At 38.8% G+C, this 26,342-nt stretch overlaps 1 protein-coding gene across 2 annotated transcripts in view; it reads left to right on the top strand.

The window, feature by feature from the left end:
* pdgfc (platelet derived growth factor c) overlaps nucleotides 1-26,342 on the top strand; it is a 52,978-nt gene that overhangs the window by 12,985 nt on the left and 13,651 nt on the right. For both annotated transcript variants that reach the window (XM_086158019.1, XM_086158020.1), the window contains exon 2: nucleotides 22,508-22,700. In XM_086158019.1, coding sequence (XP_086014145.1) covers nucleotides 22,508-22,700 — 193 coding nt within the window. The remainder of the gene's footprint in view (nucleotides 1-22,507; nucleotides 22,701-26,342) is intronic.

Raw genomic sequence — 26,342 nt, 5'->3', positions numbered from 1 at the left:
GTAATGAAAAGGATTCCCGGTTACTAAGACTTCATTGTCCTATTTGATCAATATTTGTATCAACTACATAAAAACAATAATAAATCTAAAAAAATATCTTTGTTTGTATAAACTTGTAAAAAATCTTTTCAGTGGGTCTCATTCACTTAACCAATTTGAATCTGAGAGATGTGGGATAACACTGAACTTCAAAATGAACAAAGATGCAAAGAGGCAAGAGCCGGCCAAAGTCGCCGGTGTGTGTGCGAGAACTGCGTTGCTGTGCTAACAGAAAGAGAGCGTCTGTTGTAATGAGCTCCGATTTTTGTCGTCAGCTGCTCACTGTAGACTCATAGACCTCTATGCCGACTCGTTGTCAGCTTCCTCCGTGATCATGCTATTCGCGAGCCTTTCCTCATCAGATGCTACTCCTGCAGTAGCGAGTTGGTGACAGCGTCTCCTGCCTGCGGCGCTTCTTGGAGCATGCTTCACTCCTTTCCCAAGGATCTTTTGTGTGCTCGTGAAAGAAAACCGTAGGCACGGCATTTTGCTTTCATCTCCGTTTAAAGCTGGCGGCACCCATGAGTTCTTAATTTGGTTAAATGCATCAAATACATCCAGAGAGAAGAGGCGAGAGCACAGCCGTGGGTTCCTGGGAAGCTCTGTACGTTCATAAACAATTTCCCACTTCTATCTTCTCTTCTTTTCCCTTGGAAAGCATGTAAACTAACATCCCACCCTTTGTTTCCCTTGAACTGGAAATTGAACCCAATAGCAGCGCAATGTGGCATTTTTATCGTATATACCAGGGGTCGGCAACCCGCGGCTCTTTCATCCTTACACTGCGGCTCCGAGTGGCTTGGCAAAATAAATTATAAGTATTTAATTGAAGTGTATTTTATTTGTGTTAGTTCCTTTTTCTAATTTTAATTCTAAATTGGAAGATTGTTGTGATCTTGAAATATTAAAATGAAATTATATTTATTATTTTTCGACGCTCAATATATACGTCACACTCGCGGAAGCCAGTATACTCGCCCAGACGCCGTCAATTTGTCGAGACTTTCAACCACGGGTAGGCAAAATATGAAATAGCAATATATGCAGTGGTACCTTTAATTTAGACGTCAAAAAGTAGGCTCCCAGTGTTTTCTTTTCCGCGGAAACCGGGTCTTTGGATGTTGAAGGTTGCCGACTACTGGTATATACCATACCGTACTAAGTTAACACAACGCAACCAGTTTAAGTCATCAACCCAGCTAACTTTACTCTAGTAAAACAATGGCTGCACCCGTAGCTTAGAATGTGTTTATTTGTTCTTTTTTAACAACACATTCTAGTCTGAGGAAAAAAATGTAAGCATATTTACGCCAAACAGTTTCAGGATTGCACTTCTACATCTTAGATTTAAGGATGTACATATTTTAGTAATTTGATTGCAAGGTCATATAATATCTTGAATGAGAATACAATTGAACAAAAATGTGCAGGTAAGTGGGACGGATAATAATACATCCTGAAATTTCCACATTCTTCACCAAGTTGTATGTAGTCATATGAAGTCCAATTTAAAGTTGTTTTAGGGGCACTATAAAAATGTAGGTTTTTGTATGCAAAGGCTAACTGGATGAAAGAGCCCATGTATCGCTGGCTCAGTATAATTATGTGGGGTATATAGTACGTGCAGTGAAGAACATAAAATATATTAATCTTTTCGATTTGAACAGGGGACTCTTGTTTTTTGCTTTAAGCTTTTCTTACTTAAATCAACGTCATGTGACATTTTTGGCCAAACATAGCAAGTTTTGATGGTACAGACTTTGACCAAGCATCTTTTCTCTCCCCTCTGGACTGAGTTTCTACAAGAAACAAGTGCGCTAGCTTCTCCGCTAGCCGCTGATCTTTCATGCAGGGTTCAGCAACTTGAAACTAGCATTGACATAGCAGTCAGATGTCATGAAGGCTGTAAAAGAAAATCTCAAAATCTATTGGGGAAAGATTTATTGAAGAACCTTTCCCTAGCCTTAGTGATAAAAAAGAAAAAACTATTTGCTGCACTGATTATGTAATATCAATTAATTGGTCTCCTGACTCTTTTACAAGTACCCTATTTTACCAAATGCAATCAGCAGAGGCTGCTGGTGTTCAGGAAAAATAGATACGGTTGCTTTAAAAAAAGTTTGTCTTATAAATGTGCCATTGGAGGAGAGTGTGAAAATAACCAGAAGCTTTTAAACAGAAATGTGAAATGTCCAAACTTCTATGAATTTAGAGGAGTAATAAAAAACACACCTGTCCGGGTAATCATCAGCACCGTGCCACTCTATGCCGGCTGGATTATGTCACCAAGCACATGGTGAGATTTGATATACGATGCAATGCCACTCAAACACGGAGACTGTAACCCAATCACACATACTATTTTGAGAATGTATGGCTTTTCCCAATGTGCACATAGGTGTTCTGTGCAGATCGAATATGCTACGCGGCTCCACGCGTTCACTTGGATCCCCCTGGGAGGGTATCCATTTCTGAGGGCCAACTGGAATGAAAATGCACATTAGCTTTTAGCTCGTATGACTGACTGGTTTGGTTTCACCAACTTTGTGTGTGTATGTTTCTTTGCGGGTGTCTAGATAATGAACAGGATCTGCAATCTCTGTTTAATAAAATATGGGTGACTTACCTTTCAAGCAAGCAAACCTCTCAGTATCACAGGATTGTTCTCTCGGGCTGGAAAATGTTACACATTGGTCATTGGTTGGGGAAGTTATTTGTGTTCTTGTGAAAACCAGCATCTGTTTGGTTGTTGGCAGCGACTAGTCTGCATTTTGGCATGCTTATCTAAATATATATATATAGACATATACATATATATAGGAGTAGCCATAATAAATTATGTGTTGTTGCTTCCTGTGAGAATGATTGGTTTATTATGCTGACGTTTTACTGTAAAATCTCATAAGATAAGCCATGAGGAAACCACAAAGTAGGTGACGGACAACATACATACATACATTAGGAACTAATTGCCCACAAAAAATGCAAATGCTCGACTATTTCTCTCTTCTTTACCAATCTCTTAGCAGATTATTCCAAACAGCTAAGTGTGGGTAAAGATTTGATGATGCTTAGGCAACATTCCCAGACTGGAACTTCATCCATTTCACATGCAAACTCTTGATGTGGAGTTTTCTTTCTCACTGGGTTTTACATTTTACTTTGACAAGGAGTGGACTTCTGAAGTAGCGACAACGCCTCCCCGAGTCCTTGCAACTTGCGCCAGCAAATATTTTAAGTGTATGTTGCCGCCCTTCTTACTTGTAAATGGCTCATACTTGACTAAATGTGAGTCATACTATGGCGGTCTTAAACAGGTGTGGAGAGGAAAGGGCCTCGTGCTCAGTTGATGGGTTGAGTCTCTGTCAGTAACACAAGAAAGAAATTACAAATACTTGGGCATCTTTTAGGTTGATAATAATCTAGATGTGCATGGTGAGAAGACTTAAAGAGGATCATTTGCAAATTGGTTAATATGCTTTTCTTGAATGACTCGATAAGCTGTTGCATTTTAGAGCAATTCATCTTGAAATCCACTTCCTGTTCTCTGCACTACGGTTATATGACACAGTGCTGTCCCACATTCACGAGGACATGGTTTATTATTATTATTTCAAAATCATTTATATCTTCTTTTCTTTTTTTTTAAATTAAATATATACAAAAATTTGAAATCCATGTATGATGGTTGCTTTTGACCAATTCAAACCATGGTCTTGCACTTCATTTTCATGACGTTTTATGCTGATAGGAGTAAATTTGTATATATATATATATATATATGTATGTACATACATATATCATTTATATATACATAAATGAATATATATGCATAATCAAACTGCTGGCTCTATCAACAGAACCACAGCATCGCAAGATGTAATTTTTCTTTGTGTTAGGAAACATTTTTTTAGAATACTTTTGGAGAAATGCATCTCTGATTACAATTGCTGCCTTAAGTAAACTTATGAAAAATTCAAGGAGAAAGACTGTGTGCCTTGCACTTAATCTGCCAGAAGGGCAATGCAAAATTGCAGTGACAATAAGTGCCAACCGTATACATAAACACAGGAAGCTTTTTACTGTTGCGGTGGGTTGAAGCTAGTATAAAACGGGCTGACCTTGTTAAATATTTTACACTTCTTTCCTATTTCCCATACATATTTTTTTCTCTCCGCTTTCTACTTCACGGGGAACACAGTGTGATAACAGTTTCAAACGACACTTTCTTTGAACGAACAATACTGAGAGAAACACAAGCTCCGTTAGAGGAATAAACGACAGGTTTCCAACCAGTCGTTTCAGAGAAGGTGTTAAAACCCCTCTTCTCTCTCTTTCCCTTTTTTTCCCCACATCTTACATGTGTTCAGCTGCCTCTAATTAGGCCTTTTACCAAAGGCGGCGTTAACCCGGCCCCGGAACCAAGCCAGCTAATGAGATGCCATTGACAAGGCGGATCTTTCATGCCCAAATTTGTTTGACAAAATCTATCTTTCATTTTCTGCTTTGACAGCCAAAGTTTGTTCAACACTTTGTTTCCTCCGAACACCTGTTGACAAGCCTGAGCTTAGATTTAAAGCAGGTCACCGTATTGGCTTGTTTTTGACATAGTTTGAAGCATCAAGTTGTCGTGTTGAAGGATTTTCTATGGCAGATGCATGACATGTTTGCATATGTGAAATATTTTATCACTCATGCTGTTGCTACCAACATGTCTATTTTCCACCCTGCTCTTTCCAAATATTCATTGGTTCACGATAATTTGCCTGAATTAATAACCATATGTTGAGAAATTTAGGAGGGTATAAGAAGCCTCATGGGCATTGAGTGTGTAGCATCCAAATACCGTCATAAAAATTGCTGAATTCTTGCATTTCGCAATCAAAAGATGAGCCTCTGCTCATCTCGGAACATGCAGTCTTTCACATCCATGGGCAATTTTCGCATGTTTGTCTCTGTTTCTAAGCATGTCCCGAATTTAACGTTTGTAGAAAGATTTATAGTGTTATATACGCCGTGAATTTTGACAGTCTGTATCATTTTTTTCATGTCAGTGACATTGTGTGTGAGAATTATTCTTGCTGATCGCACAATAAACTGCAGAGAAAAGTCACCAGGTGAGGCAGAAAATTGAAATTATGTTGTACATCACTCTCTCACTTGTATTTGTTCGGAATGAGTATTAATTGTTCAAAACACACAGATGGTGAATAGCGCATTGGCTCCATCCTTTGTCTCTTGCCACAATAAAAGAAAGTTCTCTCTGTGTCAAATATGCTCCTGGTTGTGTGTTGTGTGTGACTGTGAGCGAGAGAGAGGAATGCTGTTGAAATATGAAACCTAACCAGGAGTAAATATGCATGTTGCCAATTGAATAGGGAATAAGATATTCTTTGGCGTTCTTACAATTGTAACTAGGACTCCAAAGTAGTCAGTACCTCATTAGTCATGAGCTTCATTGTAAGCTAATGCAATATATATACAAATTATTTCAGCAATTTCAATTAACATTTTTGTCGGGGGCTGCAAAGGCCACGAGACTTAAGAGTTAACGTCATATAAAGATGACCAGTCAGAGGGATACTAAATAAATTATATGACCAAAAGATGTAGAAAATAGCTGATTGACAATTCTTATATATACAAATAGTGTAATAGTGTACAAATAATGTATATAAAATGGTGAATTCACGGTCATCTTTGACAGACAAATATAATCTGTCATAACAGGCACAGCTAGACGGTCTTTCTCTCGTGGCACTCAAAGAGAAGGAAATCAAAACAGAGAGCATCTGAAAAACTCATCAGAAATTTCTCCTTCCTGAATTAAAATCTGGGATACTCAAGATGATTCACAGACGTTCTTGAGAAGTCCACACCCATGAGTTACAAAAACACATCATTGTGAGGAAGTGGGCTTAAGCTTTGAGGAAGTCCACTTATGCTTTAAGACTCCTCTTAGCTTAGGAACAGCGAGCAGTGCACCTGCTGACCTCTTGTTCTAAGCAGAAATCACAAATATTTGAGCCGGTTCTAGGGGTTATTTGGGGACACATTTGCACTTTGCATTCATAATAATTTAGCATTCATTTATTATTACAGATGTTAAATCTTTGCATTGCCAAAACTAATCGTGAATTGTTCAGATAACCACTGAGTGTGTGATTTGACGTGACCAACTCGACCCAGCATTGTTCATGGCGATGTGACAAAATGCCAGTCGTCATAATCCAGGATGACATCTCTGCTAGTGGATTTCAAACAACTCACTTCCTAGATCATATATTTCAAGTTACATTATCTTTTATTTCTTTGTTATCCAGCTGGCAAACATGTCAAATGCAGATGCATACGTCTTATAAGCTCTTCAAGACGAAGCACAATGACATTTATCCTGTGTAGGTGAACATGAGAGGAAGAGAGAGAGTAATATAACACCCTTTAGAACTCACAGATCACCTGAATCTGCGGTTTTATGTTCTATCATGTTAACCAGCTGATCATAAACTATGTGCATATTTGCTGAACAGGTAGTTGATAATAGCCTTTTTGCCCCAAAACAGCTTCCATCTGAAACCGTGCAAAGCTGAGGTGAAAAGTCAATCCCAACCAAGAAAAGCTTGGTCATTTGAACATTTTTTATAGAACACTTGTACAGAACTACACCTGTACAGGCTTCAGGTGTATCACTGTAATATTACTCCTGAAAGTTCTCCTGAAGTGTTCTTGAAAGAGATACATTTTGCTGGTTTCACTTACAAAGGTACTTCTTAGTTCATTGATATGCTAATCACACAAGGCAGCTCAGTTGACTGTCGCTTGTTTTTGTGAACTCTGTCGCTCTGATGAGAAGCAGTGACTCAAATGTCCACTTGCCAACGGCACAGGAGAGAAGTGCATCCATTCTTATCGAACCATTCAGCGATTAATCTGTTGCTATCGTTTCTAGAATACTGTTCCAGTTATTTCACTGCTTTAAATGATAGCATAAGACCTGTAATGCTTGACTGATGGGTCATGTTTTTGAAAAATGATGTTAGGGAAAATGGAACTGAAATGTATCAGACCAATTTTACAAGCAGAGAGTAGGGATCGCTCCGGTTTACACCATTAGAACACCCAGCCCATTTTTTTTATTTTTTTTTTTCATCACAATGTCTAAAAATTGCCCCTTAAACTGTAACAACAGCAATCATAGGATATTAGTCATGGTGACTTGTGAGCAGAGGTAGAAAGTCACAAAAAGGTGTATGTGAAAAAAGATTAAAAAAAAAGCTAGATAAGTACGGAAGAGTTTTATTGGGTTACCTACATGCCTACATGATCACAATCACTTGCCTTGTTTTAGGTACTAATATTGCCACATTTTGTAATTTACCTAGCTCCCTCTCTCAGGCCATAGTTTCCACAATACATTATGCCCCGATGGAAGATAGTGTGTCCCAATATTCCCAACATGGGAGTGAGGGGATGCTGGTTATATGGACCCAAAAATAGCCCTCAAGGTGATCATTTCAGATGTAGCCTACAGATGTAGAAGACATTATCCATCCATCCATTATCTACCGCTTATCCTACTCAGGGTCGCGGGGAATGCTGGAGCCTATCCCAGCTGTCTTCAGGCGAGAGGCGGTGTACATGCTGGACCAGTCAATCGTAGAGACGCATATAGAATCAGACAACCATTCACTCTCTCATATCGCACATTCGGGCCATTTTCTCAATTTTTCCAATTAAACTGCTGCATATTTTTGGACTATGGGAGTAAATCAGAGAAGCCCACGCAGACGTGGAGGAGAACATGTAAACGCCACACGGAAAAATCCCCCCTCAGAATTGGCATTTCTGCCTCACAGCACATAATGTGCGGCCCACTTTGCCGCACATTATATATATTTATAATATGACAAGATTTTGGAGCAAACGGCATATATAGTATTGGGAACTACACTTTATAGGAAACTTGTTGCAGTTTTACATTAACATACCTGAACAATGATATTTAGATCCATCAACATACTGCATAAGGACTGAAAATGGACTGAAAATGGACTGAGGGCTGAAAATGGAAACTGGGATCAACCCTTTAGCTCTAAATAATTATTAGTCAGTCAATATAATGAAACTAAATGTTATATGGAGCTGTTTCACTGATCTAGACTGACCGCTGAGGGAGCTAAAAATATACAGCATTAGTCTGCAAGAATTGTACAGGACAACTCAATCCTTTTGATAACACTGTTGACATTTTTCAGAGTGAAATTGCTTTAGGCAAATAAGTCACAATTTTGATTGCTAAGACTGAAAGGATTACAGAATTCATTCAAGATTCATAGGTTTTGCAGCTGGTTATTTGCTTTTTTATACATGTAGTTATCTAATTTCTTCATGGCTACATCGCAACATAGCAATTTGTCCATCTCTATGGCAACATAGCGATGGACAAATACAACTAATTTGGAAAACCTTGCATGAGCAGATTTCCATTGAAAATCTGCTATGTGAGTAACATTGGTAACATCAAAATAATTGTATTCCCTCTTATGGGACTTAACCTGCAAACATTAAGTCACGGCTTTTGCCTGCAGACATTTCCCTTCAGAAATATCTTCTAATCCCCAAATTGAAACTCAAGTCAGTGCTAACAATCCAGGTACAAACTTGCTTGGCTTAACAAAGCCAGCCCTCTGGCAAGTTGTTGTTCCGGGATATATGCACAGATGTTTGAGTTTGCCGTTGGAATTTGGTTTTGGCATGAATGGTGGAAAGCAGGGGACCGTGTGGGGAAGGTGGTGGAAGCTAAATTGTTTGGGAAGCATGCTGTCATCGATCTGGATCCCGCGTGAAATTTAGGGCAATGAATTAGACACGCCCTGAACCTCTTTCAACAACTATTATCAGAGTAATGACCAAAGCAAAAACCTCAGCAGAGGTGGTCAGCAACATGCCTGCTAGTGTGTAAGTTACAGGAAGAGAGCAGTTGTGCTCAGCAAACCCTCCCAGGGTAAATAGAGGCTGAAAGCAATATTCTTTCATTACCCTGAGTTGAGCACCATGGCTCTTCTTCTCTAGACAGCTAGGCCCAAAGGTTATTGAGGCTTGATGTGGTGGCAGTAATTAGAGATACCGGACAACCTGCTTAAAGAAGAAGGAAGAAGACCCTTGAAAACAGAGGGTCCGCTGCTTAAGATGCCACATTGACATGTATTATTTTGCTGCATTGGATGAATTATTCAATATGCCACAGCTGAAAATCGTACCCAGGAATTTACCCAAATACAGTGGCCCCTTATATATAACAAAAAAGAAAATTCATGATACGAAGACGAGAGCGAGAAAATCAGAATTCGAAATCTGTGCCGTAAGCACCAAGCAAGCTCCCGCAACTCGAATACGCTTCATGACGCCGCTTCATGCTTCGGGAACAAATTGTATCTTTAGGGACCAATGTTCATATGAACTGTGTTGGATCGCTTATCTGAGGATTATTTATGTATATATCTCTCTATATATATTTATATAGATATATATTAGCTACTGTACTGTACTTATATTTTAGGGCACTCCAATTTCTCCCATGTAGCAGATTCTTTCAGTAAAGCAATGATTCAGCTGCCATGTACATCACTTTCCTGCTTACCTTTTATATAATGTCAGATTTATACAAACAATCTTTTCCACCGGTGCTGATAACAGCGTTTGAAATTAGAAAGGCTTGTGAAGTTGATGTAAACATTTCTCAAGTGGTTCCAGTCTGGATGGCTCACGAGCCCTTTGTCTTTGTGTTGTGAAGAGGGTCGGCAGTCACGACTGCTGGTCATGAACTCGAGTCCAGAGAGTAGGTTAGGTAGTCAGAGTGTAAAAGCGCAGACACTTTATAAATAGAGTCTTGGAAAGCACCTCATTACCTCACCCTTTAAATCATCATTTGAGCAATAAGTCTGCAGAAAGCTCTTTATTGCGTCATGATGTGGAAGAGGGGCAGTTAAGAATGGAAAACAGACCATTATAACTTGTAAAAGTATGGTTAAGCGCAACTGCAATAATGCCAGGGTGTTGTGACGGACAATTTCCTCCAGCACCAAAGCACAACGACCCATGCCCACATTGCTTCCAAGACCAGCATGAGAATTTTTCAAATTCTCTCAACAAAAAAGTTCTTTATTTATGTTATTTATTTTTTTGCTATAATGTCAGCATCTCTTTGAATCATTTTTGTTGAAAAAAAAAACAAAACAAATAAAAAACACAGTTTTAGCGACCTTCACTGCTGCTCTTTTGCACAGTGATGAAAAATATGAGTTTCCCTAGTAACACCAAATTAGGAATTTGTTCATATATATATATATATATATATATATATATATATATATATATATATATATATATATATATATGTGTGTGTATATGTATATATGTATATATATATATATACATATACAACAGTGAGCTAATGTTTTTTTTTGTAGATCACAAGGATTGTTTTCAACCACCTTCGAGATACAAAAAGTTATGATCACATCCCATCTAATTACTAAATTGTTTTCTTGAAAACATGATATATGTGTATGCTTGTGTCTGGCACTGGGGAAAAAAAAAATTGCTATGTGGACAAGAGCGCTTGGAGACTGTGACAGAATGGAGTTGGTAGAAGCCAAAGCCAAAAGAAAATCACAAGACTGATCTCTTGAGAGTCAGCAGTTGCATAAGTGGTGGCGGCATCCAAGCAACTAGTAGCCGTCTAAACCATCGAGTATCACACTTCCTTCAGCCTTAAACGCATCAATATTTACAGTAAGTTTCAATTAAAACGGGAAAACTTGGTGGTTTTAAGTATAAAACTGAGTGTTCTAAAACTGCTACTCATTTGTAAACTTGTAAAATTGGTGAACTTGTAATTAAATTTGTGAAATTGGTTGGATATGGTGATTTGAGAGAAAGGATCCAGATAATAGGGTCAGTTTTCGAGATGAGGATACAGAGAATAGTCGGCGCGGTGCCTCAGCCTGTGGATTCCGACAAGGCGGCCTCTCTGTGTGGAGTTGGCATGTTCTCTCCGTGTCTGCGATAGTTTCTTCCCACAGTCCAAAAACAAGCAGATTAATGGGAAGAAAATCGGGAAAAAAATTGTCCCAAATGAGTGATTGAATGATTGTTTGTCCTTATATGTGGACCTGTGATTGATTGGGGAACAGTCCAGGGTGTAGCCCGCCTCTCGCCCGATGACAGCCGGGAAAAGGCACCGGGCATCAATCGTGACCCGGTGTGCAGGATAAGCGGCGGACGATGAATGTACGGATACAGAGAATATGGTTGGATGGAGGAGATCGATTCACTATGGCGACCCTCTGAAGGGAGTAGATATGAAGGTAAATATGAAGATGGATGCGGCACTGTGTTGACGAGCACTGACGACAGACTGTGCTTTACGTGTACGCCTCATGCAAATGTCTGTTTTCTGTTGTGAACAGGATTCTGCAGGATTCTAACTAAGGTTAGAGGGTGAAACCCAAGCCTGTGGGTGTGAAATATTAATTATTATTTGTCTATATTCAGTTTGTATCCAACCTCTCACCCTATCCAACAGCTTGTACAGGAGATATAGTTATAACTAAACAGGGAGTCTGATTCCCTGACTTCCCTTTATGTTTGTCCTCAGGGATTCTCTGGAGCATTGGGAGAGTTAAATACTGAGCATTGTGTACAGGACTGTCTCTGAAAATTAGAATATTGTGATAAAGTTCTTTATCTTCTGTAATGCAATTACAAAAATAAAAATGTCATACATTCTGGATTAATTACAAATCGACTGGAATATTCCAAGCCTTTGTTATTTTAATATTGCTGATTATGGCTTACATCTTAAGAAAACTCAAAAATCCTATCTCAAAATATTAGAATATCATGAAAATGTTTTTTTTTTTTTTTTAATTGCATTACAGAAGATAAAGAACTTTATCCCAATATTCTAATTTTCTGAGACAGTCCTGTATTCGTCTCTAATACAATTTGTGAGTTCAACTGTAGGTATTTACAATTACAGAGGGAATGACTGAATAATGGAATACACATGAAGTGAATTGTGCGAGCCAAGATTATTTGGAAGTGGTTAATTGGAAAATGTTTGTAGAAAAAGATAGCAAGAACGACGCTAAAGCTTGAAAGAACCTTTTTCAGATATAGGCGCTTCTGCTTGGGAGCAACAAAGTGGATCGTGATCAGCCATCAATTTTTTCAGCTGAGCCCGGTGCAGAATCTGGATCTTTGATCAGTCTTAATCGCCATGCTGAGATCTGGCATTGCAAAGCTTTCCTCCAATCTGGCTCGCCACAAATCAAACTGTAATTTTCCCCAACATCCAGCTGTCCGGCTCACAGATGTGACTACAAAGCAGCCTGGAGCTGCTGTCCACAGCTGTGCAGAGAATTTTAAAAAAGACATGGTTCATCTGTCAACGCCTGGTTTCTAGCCAGGAGGTGAGGTTAGGCCCCTCTCCCAGTGTTTGTAAGACATGTCACGTGACATTTCTACCAAAAAATTTGCGCTGAACTATCGGTCCAACAAAAATTTACTCCGATATTGATCCTGATACTGAAAGCTCGCAGGGAACTCGAGATCGGTACGGGGCGACCTGGGTTGATGACGGGAAAGGTCTCAAATGAAGTGAAACATGAGAAACTGCCACTATTATGTTATCGTTTATTGTGCAGACATGGACTTAGGTGCATCGGTTTGAATTGTAACATGAATTGAAGGTATTTTTAGCTGTTCTGGCTCACTTGTATCTGTGCACTTCGAGAAATAATCAGTCTACAAACATGATATGGTATTCAATATTTTTACAATAGACTATTCCTTTTATCATCAACTTTCAATAATTTTGCCGCTAATAACCTATTCATTTGCTCAGAATTTAACCAAACCCATTCTTTGCTACATGTAGTAAAATAGGATGTCGAAATACATGCATATTTTGATTTTTCTTTTTTTTTTCTTTTTTTTTTTTTTTTTAAGTGTTTTGTGCTCTATTTGGGAAAATCCCATCAGCTAGGTTTTGGTGTTGTATTTTGTCAAACGAATAAAAGGAAAGATGAACCACGATCCGATGGGTTCATTCCTCACTTTATGACTCATTTCAGTGTTGATATCACATCTTACTCCAGGCTTCGGCAGTCACAAGCTGAATTTCGGGGGGGGGGGGGGGGGGGGGGGGGGCGGGGGGGATGACGGGGGTTGTTGAGAAAAGACTGACACATAATCCTCCTTTTTCTTGATGCCAAACACAAGTGAGGGCACTAATTAGACACCGAGAAATCATTCAGGGGTGAGAAGCTATTGTAACCTGAGGAGAAGTCGTTTTGCGTTGACAAGTTTCAATTGCTGGACTGACAGAAAGCCCGAAGTGGTTGAAAGACACCCGGTGGCTATGGTGAGTCTGCTTTTCACAAAGCAGCGCTTTCTTCCACATGCCAGGATCGCCACTATCATTAACAGGCTGCAGCTGCGGCAAAACCTTATCACAATTTTATTGACTTGACAGATGTGACTTTAAGCATAAAGTGACACTCTGCAGATGTCATGAATGTTTAATCTTCAATGTGTTAGAGAGTCTCAATTCAAAATATAGTCTATATTAAAGTTATGACTTTTATTTTTAGTGTAATAGTCGGTGCAATCAGAAACATGTATTACATTTTCACAGATTTTCAAGTATGAATAAAAGCTGCTGCTGCAGCTGACAGAAACATCTGTCACTGAACAGATTGGGATTGGGTAAGTATAATGTAACCAATATGGTTATACAAATGGTACCCATGTTAGGTACCAACAACCGATGGTACATTTGTTAGCATGGCATACTACTTACAGATAGGTCATATGGCTTAAAGTGCTTTTATAACAACATGTCACATGAATGCTACATTGAAAATGTTTGCTGAGACCAAAGAGGAAACATATCGAAGATGGATTGCACCTCTTAGTAGGTGGGGAAGAATTCTATCTGATTAACAGGTACCAAACAATGCTAAAAGTAGTGCCGTCAAAACAACGCAGTTGTCACCAGGCAGCGGGTGTGTGAAAATCAAAGTGCAATGAACGAGGTAAATCTGACTCACACTTGTAAAAATGGCTATTTAACATCAAACAACTAACTTAAAAAGGTTTTTTTTGTTGAGCTAATTGGCCGACCGGCTATGCAATGGTGTTTATGATGTGGGTCAGGTCTCACTTTGTTGGCTGTAGATAGTAGCCAAACAAGCAACATTCTTCCACTTGTATATCTAGTTTATGTGTAAACAGGTGATTCCACAATTTAGTTGACTCCGGTTTTACATGTTGATATACCCGTACTTAACAAATTGTTGTCAGCTCTGGTTTGGAAAAAGAAACCTTTGGCACACTTGAGACTGCGGACAGGTCACCCACCATTTCCTTGACTGAGTAGTTGTTGACCTTACACGGCTATACTCTCTTGGCCAGCTGAGTATCAAAATTTGTTACTTGTAACCTCAAATTGTAACTCTAAAAGTGCTGCACACATTGAAATGTACGTTTTAAATCCTATTTTGTAATCAATTTCACGATGAGATTTATACTACCGCGCCATGAAAGTCTCACACAGTATCAGTGCCATATGGAAGGGTCTTGAAAGGACATAAAAGTTTATGTGTGCATTAAGAAAATAGCAGCATCAGGTTGAGCCATCTGATATGACCTGCAGATGTTTTGCTTTGCTTTTGCATTTGGTGTCAACAGATGTCTCCCCTGCCCGCTTGACCTACTGGTTAGAGTGTGAAAGACCACCCCTTTGACAGTAGGCCAATTTATTTTCTGAGGCAAGTTTTTAATCAGCCTGCTCTGTTTTCAAGATTCCCAGTCAAGCATAGGGATATAGTTTGACGGTTTTCATTGCACAGATCTAGAAGTCCTAGTATTACACTGCATGATTATGGATTTTGTCCGACTCTTCGCAAAATGAGTTTGCAGTTTCTGGATGCAGTAATATGTTATTCTTGGATTTTTTTCAACTATTAACATAAGACAATATATGTTATGTTGACAATGTTAACATAAATATGATCCACCCACACTTGACCAGCAGTTAACTGCAATGTAAACAAACAATGCCTAGCTCACGAAATCTTTAAACATCACCAAGTTCTATGATGTTCGCTCTCCACGAAGCCTCTAAGCCTATATTGTTATTTTATCGTTTCCTCAGAGTACTTGATATGTAAAGTTGATTAATCAAAATAAATAAAGAAAAGCAATACAAAGTCGTTTGATATAATCACTTGGAACAAAAAAAGCCCCTTATGATTGATATTTATATGGAATTCATTTAACACTTCTGATGTATTTGCAGCAGGCTGTAAGACATTACAAGTTGGCCGCAAAGGGCTTTACACGATGCAACTACGATACAATAACAGTTGGCCGCAATTAAAGACAGCCTGAAAAATTTGCTCTAATTTGCAACAATTAATCAACAAAATTTAGGCCTTATTGGAAAAGTGAATAAGAAAATTGCCCGAATTTTTGAGCCCATAATATCGAGTGAAAATTTTTAATGGTGAGTTAATCAACACAAGTCATCAGACCAGTCACTCTCCTGGAGTTATCATTAGTCACAAGCATATCAGTAAGGTTGTCTCTTCTGATGAATGATCTATAAAATCAATTGTTAGCATTGCTCAATGCTATTCGTGTGAACTCTTGGGGGAATTTAGGTGTCAAACCTATTACAGGTCCTCTTAAGCCTGTCACACAGGAGCATATGCTTGGCAGATTAAATCGCTACAGCACTGGGTCCCACATGTCCAAATTATTTTTAATGGTATGAAAAGATTCCCATGGTGTGTTCCAGCCTCCTTTGCCCAACTGACTGTAAAACTTAAAGCAATAAATATCCTAAGCAGGGTTGGGAATTTACTGCACCTGTAGTAACCACTGTACCGTCTTAACAAGCAACAGATGTCGGTGTGATTGGACCGAAACCCTTACCCATTACGAAAAAACAAAAAACAAAACGGGATTCATTGTACAGTACAGTTTCATCACCTGACAAAAGGTTGCTTCCAGCCTCTTGCCTGGTGGGGAGTTGATTCATTTTGATCGGTAGGGAAAAGGGTTAAAATTAAAATTAATTTGGATTTAGTGTCATTGTGACTTGGCTGTTGATTACCAGACAGGAAATAGCTGTCATGAATGGTTACTCTTGATGCATGAGGTTGGTGGGGGAGCAGCAAATATGCAGTACAGAACCAATCTGTAGCTTATAATGTGTCAAAATAATAATTTGGCCGAGTGACTGAGCAAATATGACCCCTGTGATAGTGAAATCCATACCAATTTAATTTGGCGGTTATTATATGAGTTTGGACAGATTTTCAACATCTGTAAAACAAAAAAGGAAATGTTTGTCTCTTTAAAAGAAATAAAAGGAAATCCTGACTCTTTCCTTAGCCTTTAATTGTGCTAGTGACAGAATATACCAAAGTAATTCTTCCAAAGAAATTCAAAGAGATGCTCAGTGTAGTAAGCTATTTACTTTTGAGTTATGGGCTGCTTTGACAGGAACCTGACATTCTGTCATGTCAAGAAAGATGACTGTCTTCGGCCAAAAAAAGCCAAAAGGGATGGTGTCTTTTACCGTTTCACTCTGAAAAAACAAAAAAAACAAAAAACATCCGAATGTCCAAGAAAGAGGAAGTTTCCTACAGCCACTAGGCAGAAAATTATTTCACCATCTCCGAGTTCCAAAAAACATCTCTTATGGATCTCTAAATATATTTCTGCACAGGAAGCTGCTGTTGAAGGATTTCCCTCTTTTCCCCACATACAATGCAATGCATTTGAGGAAGGACTGATATTTTGAAAACTATACACATAATCTGCTTTAAAGTTTTCATAACATGATGTTTTCTTTAAATGTATATCTGGATTTGACATGAAAAATGATTTGTCAGATGTCTTCACAGCCTTCAGGTTACATTATAAATGAAATTAAACCAAACTTGAGACATATTCAGGTAGTTGATTTGTGTTAATTCAAAATAAGAGGCCCAGGATGGAAGAGTCTTGCAGGTTGTATGGATCCAAGGGCACAGGGCACTCACACAATAGTTTGGTGATTAATTCATGTTGACACCATTGTTTGGATTTTCAAGAGCACGCTTGGTTGCACTAGTCAAGTCTGACTTCATGATGTGCAATAAATATCTAAATTCAAATCGTATCTCCTCAGTACAACAATTGCTAGTATATTCAAGCTGCAAAAATTCATCATTTACTGTACTGTCCTTAGGTACATATAGTTTAACTACTGGTATTTTCAGTAATGTCCACTTAATGCTACTTAATTCTGGAACTTTCAGAGAAACTGAAGAGTGTGAAATTTAGTCATTTAAAATTTCTCCGTGGTCAATTTGAAAGATCTCCAAACTCAACATCCAAAAGTTTTCTTCTTCCCCCTTTACTTTTTACAATGCAAGCTTCGGGCAGGACAGCACAGGGACAAGCAGGCAATGTAAACTTACAAATTTAGCTTCCCATAAGTAAACAATCTCCATCCACATTGCAAATAAATTACCAGTAATATAAAACCCTAAACATCCCATAATCACTGGAAACGGCTGCCGATCAACTACTTTTACCTTTTGATAAGTAAATTTAGTCAGTAATGTTCAATTTTTCTCATGTAAGGTTTTCAATACAGACTTTGTGATTAAATGAGCGTTATATGAGCATTATATGAGTGCTGGTGCTGAAACCAAAGACCTAAAAGGCTGGTCCATCGCGGCGAACGGCGCGGGATAATAGAGGTAGAAGGAGGCGCAGTCATGTTAACTATGTCCAGTGATGCTGAAGGGAACTCCACGCAATCTAACAACCTGCATACGATCTACGGTTCTCCGCACATGGCTCAGTTTCTTTTTTTTTTTTTTTGTTTTGGCAGGGGAAAGGTTAATGTTTAACAGCATGAATGCTCACCCGCTAACATGTGAACAAAGCACAATGGCTTCACTGTAAAGGCTCCTATTTATTCAAAGTCACTTCCTCCCTTAATAGTCGGCTCTACTTTCCTTACAGAGGAAAAAAAGTAGGTCAAGGAAAAGTCATGTTTGAGGTAATTCACTCTAGGGGACCGCTTCTCTGATCATTAGATGACATTGGTTAACCCCAGGAGTGAGGTCATTTTGGAGTCAAAGTTACACCCAGAATCCAACTAGTAGCATGTCTCTGCATTTTTTCACAACTCAATGGGATGGCGACCGGGAAATAAAGAGACTTTGGTGTTTTAGACCATAGAAACAAAAGCAGAAGGAAGCAATGTAAGGAAGTTAATTTGCGGCCTTGAGGACGCAATGGATCGGTTTTTATTTACTCGAAGGAGCTGCGCTCTGAAAGATCGCTTGGATAATTCATAAGTGAACACATGCGCAAAGACCTGATACAAACAAGAATAAATTCTTCCTTCCACCTGCTGCAATTTCTTGTGATGAGTATCCAAGGATTAGGCTTAATATTTGCAGACTTTTTGGCTCAAGTATGACTTCATCCATAAAATGGCTGGAATACCTTTTCATCAGCACCTGATACTTTCATGTCAAACTTCTCCCTCTCTCTCTTCTGCCCAACAAATCAAAACGAGGGCTCAGTTTTTCCTTTCCCATTCTCCCCTCAATTGCAGTCTTAATAAAGTCCGTTCACGCAACACTTACTAGATAATTCTGAGGGTTTTGGTACGAGGGAGAACCCCCCTTTTTCATTCTGCATAAACAAATACCGCAGGGCAGTACATCTGGGGAACTAAATGCAAAGTCATATTACAAAGATTCATGGGGAAGCAATTAAAACCATGCAACTTTGATACGCAAGTTTCAGTATGATGAAAACTATTGGTCAGATAGCTTGTGATTCGACAGCAGCCACTCAAATCAAGTGGGTATTTGTGACTTCAATCATTAGTCATTAATATCAGCATGTTTTTTATCATTTAAGAGTCAAAAGACATTGAACTAAAAATGACTGAAGGAAGATACAAACTAATTACTGCCTCAAAGACGTCTCTCTGAAGGATCGCTGGACCACAGAGTATTCTGTTAAGGGCTTGTTGTACAATCATCATGAAAAAGTGGATATTCTTTATCTGTGACGATTGTGCAAATGATTTTCCGAACTTTCAATTTGCTTCAAAAAGGAATTTCATTGGGTAAGTTAGTATGTACTCTTTTGAAGGAGAGGTTCTGGGTCCAGACTTTGTTTTTCTCCCCACTGGTTTTCCACCAAACAAATGAAGCATCAAAGCAAGATCTACAATATGAACTATCGGACGTGTCAGTCCTGTTTTATCCACTTGAAAGACAGATTCCAACATGATGCCAGGAGGAAAATGAACTTTCTTTGAATTCTCTGAAAGGTAATCACAGTGGCTTTGGATGCGAAACGCCCATCCGCAATATTGGAGGCTTTCCCAATTCAAGGCTGGTCGGACCTAATTATCTGCCCGTATCTTGAACTGCAAGAGGTTTCGCCACGAAAGACATCAGTAAAATCCTAGATCTGAATAATATATTCAATTATTTGTTCCTTGCGATATTGCCATAACAACAACAACAATAAATAATAATAATAATACCAATAATAATGACAACAACAACAATAATAATAATAATAATAATAATAACATATTTGTTAATTTGGGTGTTTTCAAATCAAGTGGAAAATGGCAAAAATCAATAGGTTACAAGTTGAAATATTTTGAACTTTTGGTAAATTTCCAAATATTTCAATATTATAATTTATTCATTCGTTCTTTATTCATCCCGGCTATACTGCACTCATGGTTGGGGAGTCCGAGCTTATTCAAGCTGGGTGAAAGGCAGAGACACTCTGGACCGGTCCTTGGTCAATTTTAGGGCCACATATAGAGACATACAACCAAGGAAACCAAGATCCAGAATAAACCCATGCAGACAAAGAGAGAACATGCAAATTCTGCAAAGAAATGTCCTTCTTGGTATGAGCCAGGAGCACAATACCATCTTTTAACTGACTGAATCTCTTGAACTAAAGCTGCGGTACCCAGCAGCATGGGTTGTTACCTTTGGAACTGGCAGAACTCTTATTTGACTTTGTGAAGGTTCAACATGTATTGTTGTTGTTTCGAGTGACAGAAAATAACCTCGTAATGAGTCATGCTGCATGAGTCACAGACTTAGACTGAATTTATGGTGAAAAAGTCATAAGAAAGTATAAAGTTAAGTTTCAATTTGGGGAAGTGGTTACTCATTTGTACTTGAATCAGCAAACCCCGTAAGAACATTAAACCTCTGCTACTTCCCCCGCAGGGTTGATGCAGAGGATTCTCTCATAGAAATACACAATGGTCATCAGTCAGTAATATGAAATAACTGTCTGATTCTGAGGAAGTTGAAATAATCAACAACGTTTCATTAACACAGCAGAATGTTAGTATTCTAACACTACGCCTACATCCCCAAAACAGTATTTTGTATCCCAATGGGTACTGCAACTGGGTTTGATTATTTTTTGATTGCTTCAGAATTAAATATCCATCTTAAAATTGTAACTACCTGTTTTTATTTAGTGGACAAAGAACATTTTTCAAATTTTCTTCATTTTCTGTCGAGCGAAGAGCAAGTTTGAAGGATCAATATAAGTTGTTTCTTAACTATACAAGCACGTTTGGGCAGATTGAGTTGAGAACAAGGACCAAATAGAAAATGTTCACCCATTTTAATGCTGAATTTGAGCATCAGAACTAGAAGTTCATTTTGAATCATTTGTTTTTCAAGAATGAAAACTGAAGTTGAAATGTCATGAATTCAGTTCAAGGCTAAGCTAAAGGATGATGGTTTGGGTTAATAATACAAATTGCTTAATTTCAAAAACAGACCCAAGTATTTTAAATGCATTGTCAGAACCTCTTCATAAGTCAAAGTCTATCCTGCACACATTGAAACTACTTAGTAAAGGCAAGATAAAAAAAGAAATATGAAATGTACTTTCCCTCCATTTTTTTCTTTTACGTCCGCCACTAAAACTTCAAAATTTAGACGGTTAGATGGATGTTGAAGGGGATAATTTCTCATCGATAAAAACTTTACTGCCTTTTCTTTTTATGGCGAGGTCAGTTAAACTATGAATGCACTGGCAGAATGTAGGAAAAATCCCAAACAGTTCTGATTTAGGCTTTTAAATGAGGATGCATGTATGTGACTTCAGAAATAATGGTTTAGTTGTTTTCTCTTGATATTATTTTAGGAATTTTATGTATAAGAATATGCATCCTTTTTTTTTTTTTGGAAAAGGTCTCTACTGCCAGAATGGCTTTGGAATGTTGTCACTGTGATACTCACTACATCCCAGGTGGAAGTATTCTGGCAATACCTCTCCTCAACGTGACAGGCGTTGAAGCCCAGGGGCAGTGAGCGCTTAGCTTTCTCGCTGCAGCCATTGGTCCCAGAGGGCATCGTGGCTGCATGAGAGGAACTTGGTAGAAATCTATCAGATAGCTTCTGAAGCGCTCAGTATATTGAGCTAATGTTTTTGGTTCCTGACAATATACTAACTGGGAGGGTGCAGCAAGTAGGTTTGGGTTGGCAACTGAAATCCTTGCACCAATACAAGTGATAATGAATTCAAATGAAAATTGTAATTCAAATTTGAAGATAAAATTGCTGTTATTTATTTTCTTCAATGTGACCCACATTCAACTTCTATAAAACCAGACAAAATCAATTTTTGTCCAAAACCAGAACTGTGTGTTGGTTTTTAATGTATCCAATATACAGATTTCCGTACGGACGTTAAAATCAAACCTTTGGCTGGATTTAACCTGTTGGCTAGCTTCTGTTCCCATGGAAACTCAGTGGTATTCAGAAGTACATGCATGTGTATTAGAAGCTGACTGTCACCAAGGTCATTGCGCTCATTGTGTAATCCACTCAGAACTGACGAAACCCCTCTGATTAGTGGGGAAGTGTCTTCAAGAAAGAAAAAAAAAAAAAAAGAAACTGAACCGATGAAGTCCAGTTACTACAACAGGAGTATGAATCAAGAAGAAAATGTGCCAAAACTGTCCAGAGAGTAAAGAGAAAATATACCACAACAGTGTTTTTAAAAAATAATGCTTCAATGCTCAGCAGAGAGCAACTGTTGAGCTCCTTTTTTTTAGACTTTCCTGCATATGAATAGAAATATTGGTGAGAAAAGATCATTCAAACATAAAGCTTCCAGCAAATTCTATATTACAATGTGTCTAATGTCTAAACTTAGAGAACAATTAAGCCAAAGGTGAACCCTCATAGTTAGCACTTAACTTTTAAAGTTTGCTAATGGTATTTGTGTGAGTTTGCCTGCTCTCTGTGAAACAAACATGAGATATGTGTAAGTGCAAAGCATTTCTTTAGGTGTTTTGTTGTTTTTGATGTATCTTTAGGAGTTCAAGAGTCCCAGCAGGAGAAGACCATCACTGTGTCAGGAGAGGGAATGGTTCACAGCCCGGCCTTCCCACACACCTATCCCAGAAACACTATGCTGGTCTGGAGGTTAGTGGCAGGGAGCAACATGAGGATTCGGCTCACGTTTGACGAGAGGTTCGGTCTGGAGGACCCAGAGGACGGAATATGCAAGTAAGAACACAGTGAAACTTACATCTCTTTGTGAAACATCCAAAGTAAGTTAACATTTTCATTAAAAAGAGATAATAAATCAAATGTGAGGAAACTATTGGTCTGATTTGTGTACATTCATGGTAATGAACATTTAGTGTGCCTATGTACACTAAATGTAGTTTTTGCGAGTGGTCATGAAATAGCTACTGTTACTACAATTTATCCGCTGTCAGACAAAAATACGATGATTATCTTACTGTAAGTCTAAAAAAGGCATCAATACTTTTTTGTCTTTTTTTTTACTGAATATAGAATTTAATAAAATTTGATGATAACCAATGGGAAGTGTCACCTTTAGCATCTTCATAAGGATTTCAACCTTCTGCTTGACCTACACTCAGACAGCAAAGGCCTCCCCACCTGACAGAAGAGATACATGTTGGGGGACGAGAGAAAGCCCGTGTTGTAATCCTTAAAGATTTAGAGCGAGTGTTGGCCATTTGTGATATTGCCCTTACCCTCCCCTGGCAGTTTGTGAATATTGAAAACCCAACACTCAGGTGATTTGTTTCACCCAAGACATCACGGTGACATTGAGTGGACCGGCACGGGCTTGTGTTTTTTTTTTTTTTCTTTTTAATATTTTAAACCATTAATGTGGTTGCCAAACTCAAAAAAAAAAAAAAAAAAAAAAAACAAATGGCCTCACATACTTCATCTATACAGTACCACTGTTTCTTTATAGGTCATAGTTGCAGCTACTGCATTAGCCTGTGTTTCCCATTTACTTGCAGCCAAATCCCAATTTCAGATGATCGATCTATCCTCTTTGCATTATATTCGGCGCAGCTGTCAATATATCACCGCTGACGGGTTATCGTACCAGACAACTCAGGGGATGGTGGGGAAGAACTGGGGTAGGGTCACCTCACTGATCATTCCTGGAGGGACCCCTAATGGATTATTTCAGGAACTGCAGAGCTCTGCGATACAAGTTGTAACCCTTGCCGAAGCAGCACTGGATTGAACAGTAGCATGAGGGATGATGTAATAGGGAATAATTATACTTATGTCGCTGCCAAGTTCTTTGTTGTTTTTTTTTCTTTCTTCTGATTAATGCTGATGTTCAATTTGGAGTGTTTGGTTTCATTGTCTTATTTACTCTTGTCATTCTGAATTCACGGTTATGTAGAGCAGTGTATTTTCTGCATTGGTTCTCTATTGAACGTCGCATATGGAAAAAAAAAAATGGAAATTTGAGCCCCTCGGCATAGTTTTGTGTCAGGCCTCGTGCCTGTTGACTAGTGAGGTTGCTGTATTAAAATCCTGAAAGGGAAAGTTTCACAGCGGGGCAGGTTGTAGATTGACAACTTTTGTGCAGTCCTGCTTATACAAGACTGCACTAGTCAGCCCCCTCAGACAGTAAAAACATCCTTTTCCAGGGTCATACAAGTCAAACCCTCCAGTACCACCTCCCCGCCCAACAGGTTTTGATTGGTTCCCAAGACACACACTCTTGGCAGGGTTGGCAGACGGATGAATACGGCATGCAATCGCAAGCGGTAACAGACACACATTCACTTTCCCCTCGCCCACGCTTCTTTTTCCTCATTCGGTGCATGCCCACACACTCTCTGTCAAACCCTTATGCCTCTAGCCTCCTCGACATACTTCATCTTTGATGTGTATTTAAACATTTATTACAAAATTTTCCCTTTCAAAAGCTTCGCTTGAGAAAGACAGAGATAAAACAACCGGTGTTATTGATATGTCTCGCTCATGCTTGTGCAACTGCAAACCGGGATGCAAATAAGCCAGGCCATAATCTCCTGTCCGGCAATTCACAGCAACACCCTGAGATAAAACAAACAAGAGCGGGAGATGTGTTCCACTCCAGCAGCAAGCCCGAAGCGAGAAATCTATGCTAAAGCTCATCTGCTATTCTGTTTGTCTGTGGCACGATGAAAAGCATTCTTACCAAATCCACTGGAGGACAGGCTGAGTGGAGAGGGATCGGTCTTACTGACGGTTGGCATAGCAGCAGAGCCGCGCTTGATGTATCACAGACAGGAGCGCTCTCGGAAAGGCATTTTTTGCTCTTTGTCTTTAAGTCTGTTAAGAGATGACAAAAAAAAAAAAATACTGTTTACGCTACTAATCTACAAACTATGTCGGGGGGAGATTTGTGGAAACTAGATGTTTCTGGGAGGTGATCCGTTCAATTTGTAATGCAAAGTCACTCGCTTTGTTCCCATCCTCCTCACTGGTACTGTACGACAGTTCGGTATGTATGTCACCGCATTTGTAAATCTAATAAACCGCTGTTCGACATTGGCGAACACATGGTGGTGTGAAATGATCAGGGCATCGTACATTATTGATGAGCCATCTGCCAGAGCTTTGGGGGCTGACATTGATGATGAAAGCTTCTTTATCTATTACTGACCACACTCGAGATAGCAGAGAAAAAGCAAAACTGATTCCTTTCTTTACCCTCAAGGCTGGTTTGCATTGATATCAGTAGTAGATGCCGTCATTTTCACCTTTTCCAGTAGATGTATTTGTGTTGCTGACAAATGTCCCGTATAAAATTCCAAATCAAAGGCGGCGGAGTCGGTGAAAGTACCGGCACCCCATCGCCTCCAGTTTATTTAACATTACAGAAAATCCATTTTTAGTCTCGCTCATGTCCCTCCATGTTGTTTTATTGAAACCAGCTTGAACGGAACCTGTCAACCCCACACAAAATGTAAACCGTGTCCTTGAAATCCAAATATCCGAATTGGCAACGCCGAATGTGTAGTTAGCGTGTCTGTTGATGCAAATGAAGTTATTAATTTCAAAGGGTGAAGCACCAGTGAAACAAGGCTTTATTCAATGCTCTGAAGGCTGCTTAGACATAGAGCTATAAATAATAAAAGGTGAACTTTTGAACTACATGTCTTAAGTGCCAGGGTCCAAATTTGCCAGGAACACCAAGGACAGTTTAGAGAATGGGTATATACTTCTACACTTCAGAATGTTTTCCTGTGTCATGGGCTGGCAAAATGGAAAGTGGAGACAGACACTTTGTTGTGTTTATAGAACCACAAAGTCGCCGAGCAAAGAAAAATCATTCTCACGATGGAAATCGTGTTTATATTCGAACTAAAAGGTTTTTTGCAAGATGGCTTCGCAAAGTGGAGGTCAAAGTAGAGATGTGGATGTGTTTGGTCCAACATTTGTGAGTTTGAACTATATTCTGTGACTAGTGGTTGGTCCTAAGTTAAAAAAAAAAGCAATCTGGATTTCACTTATGTGCAAGAATTGTATTTTTTTTTTTTTTTTTAATGCAAAGCTGCAAAATGCATCATGCAAGACTTGCAAGTTACTTTTTGTGCCAAAACGGATTCAGCCAAGCCGCCTTGTATAGAGTGGCGGCAACACCGAAAAATGTCTTATATTCACAGCAGTTCAGCTGTGAATTCAGTGACGTGCATCAGTTTAATTCATTCACTTGGAAAAACCATCAGCTCACATTTCTTATCTTGATGCTCAACTAATTTTCCCAAATCTGGACGATCAGAAATACATAGTAGAAACCTCTAGGGATCCATCAGATCAGTCCATAAATATTGTGATTCAAAGCTCTTTCTTCTTCTTCTTCTCCTTTCGTCTTTT

Source organism: Fistularia commersonii, chromosome 13, assembly GCF_037954325.1.
Source record: "Fistularia commersonii isolate RoL2024-O1a breed Wild chromosome 13, RoL_Fcom_v1.0, whole genome shotgun sequence".
NCBI classification, from domain to species: Eukaryota; Metazoa; Chordata; class Actinopteri; order Syngnathiformes; family Fistulariidae; genus Fistularia; species Fistularia commersonii.
This window is presented reverse-complemented; position numbering and strand designations above follow the sequence as displayed.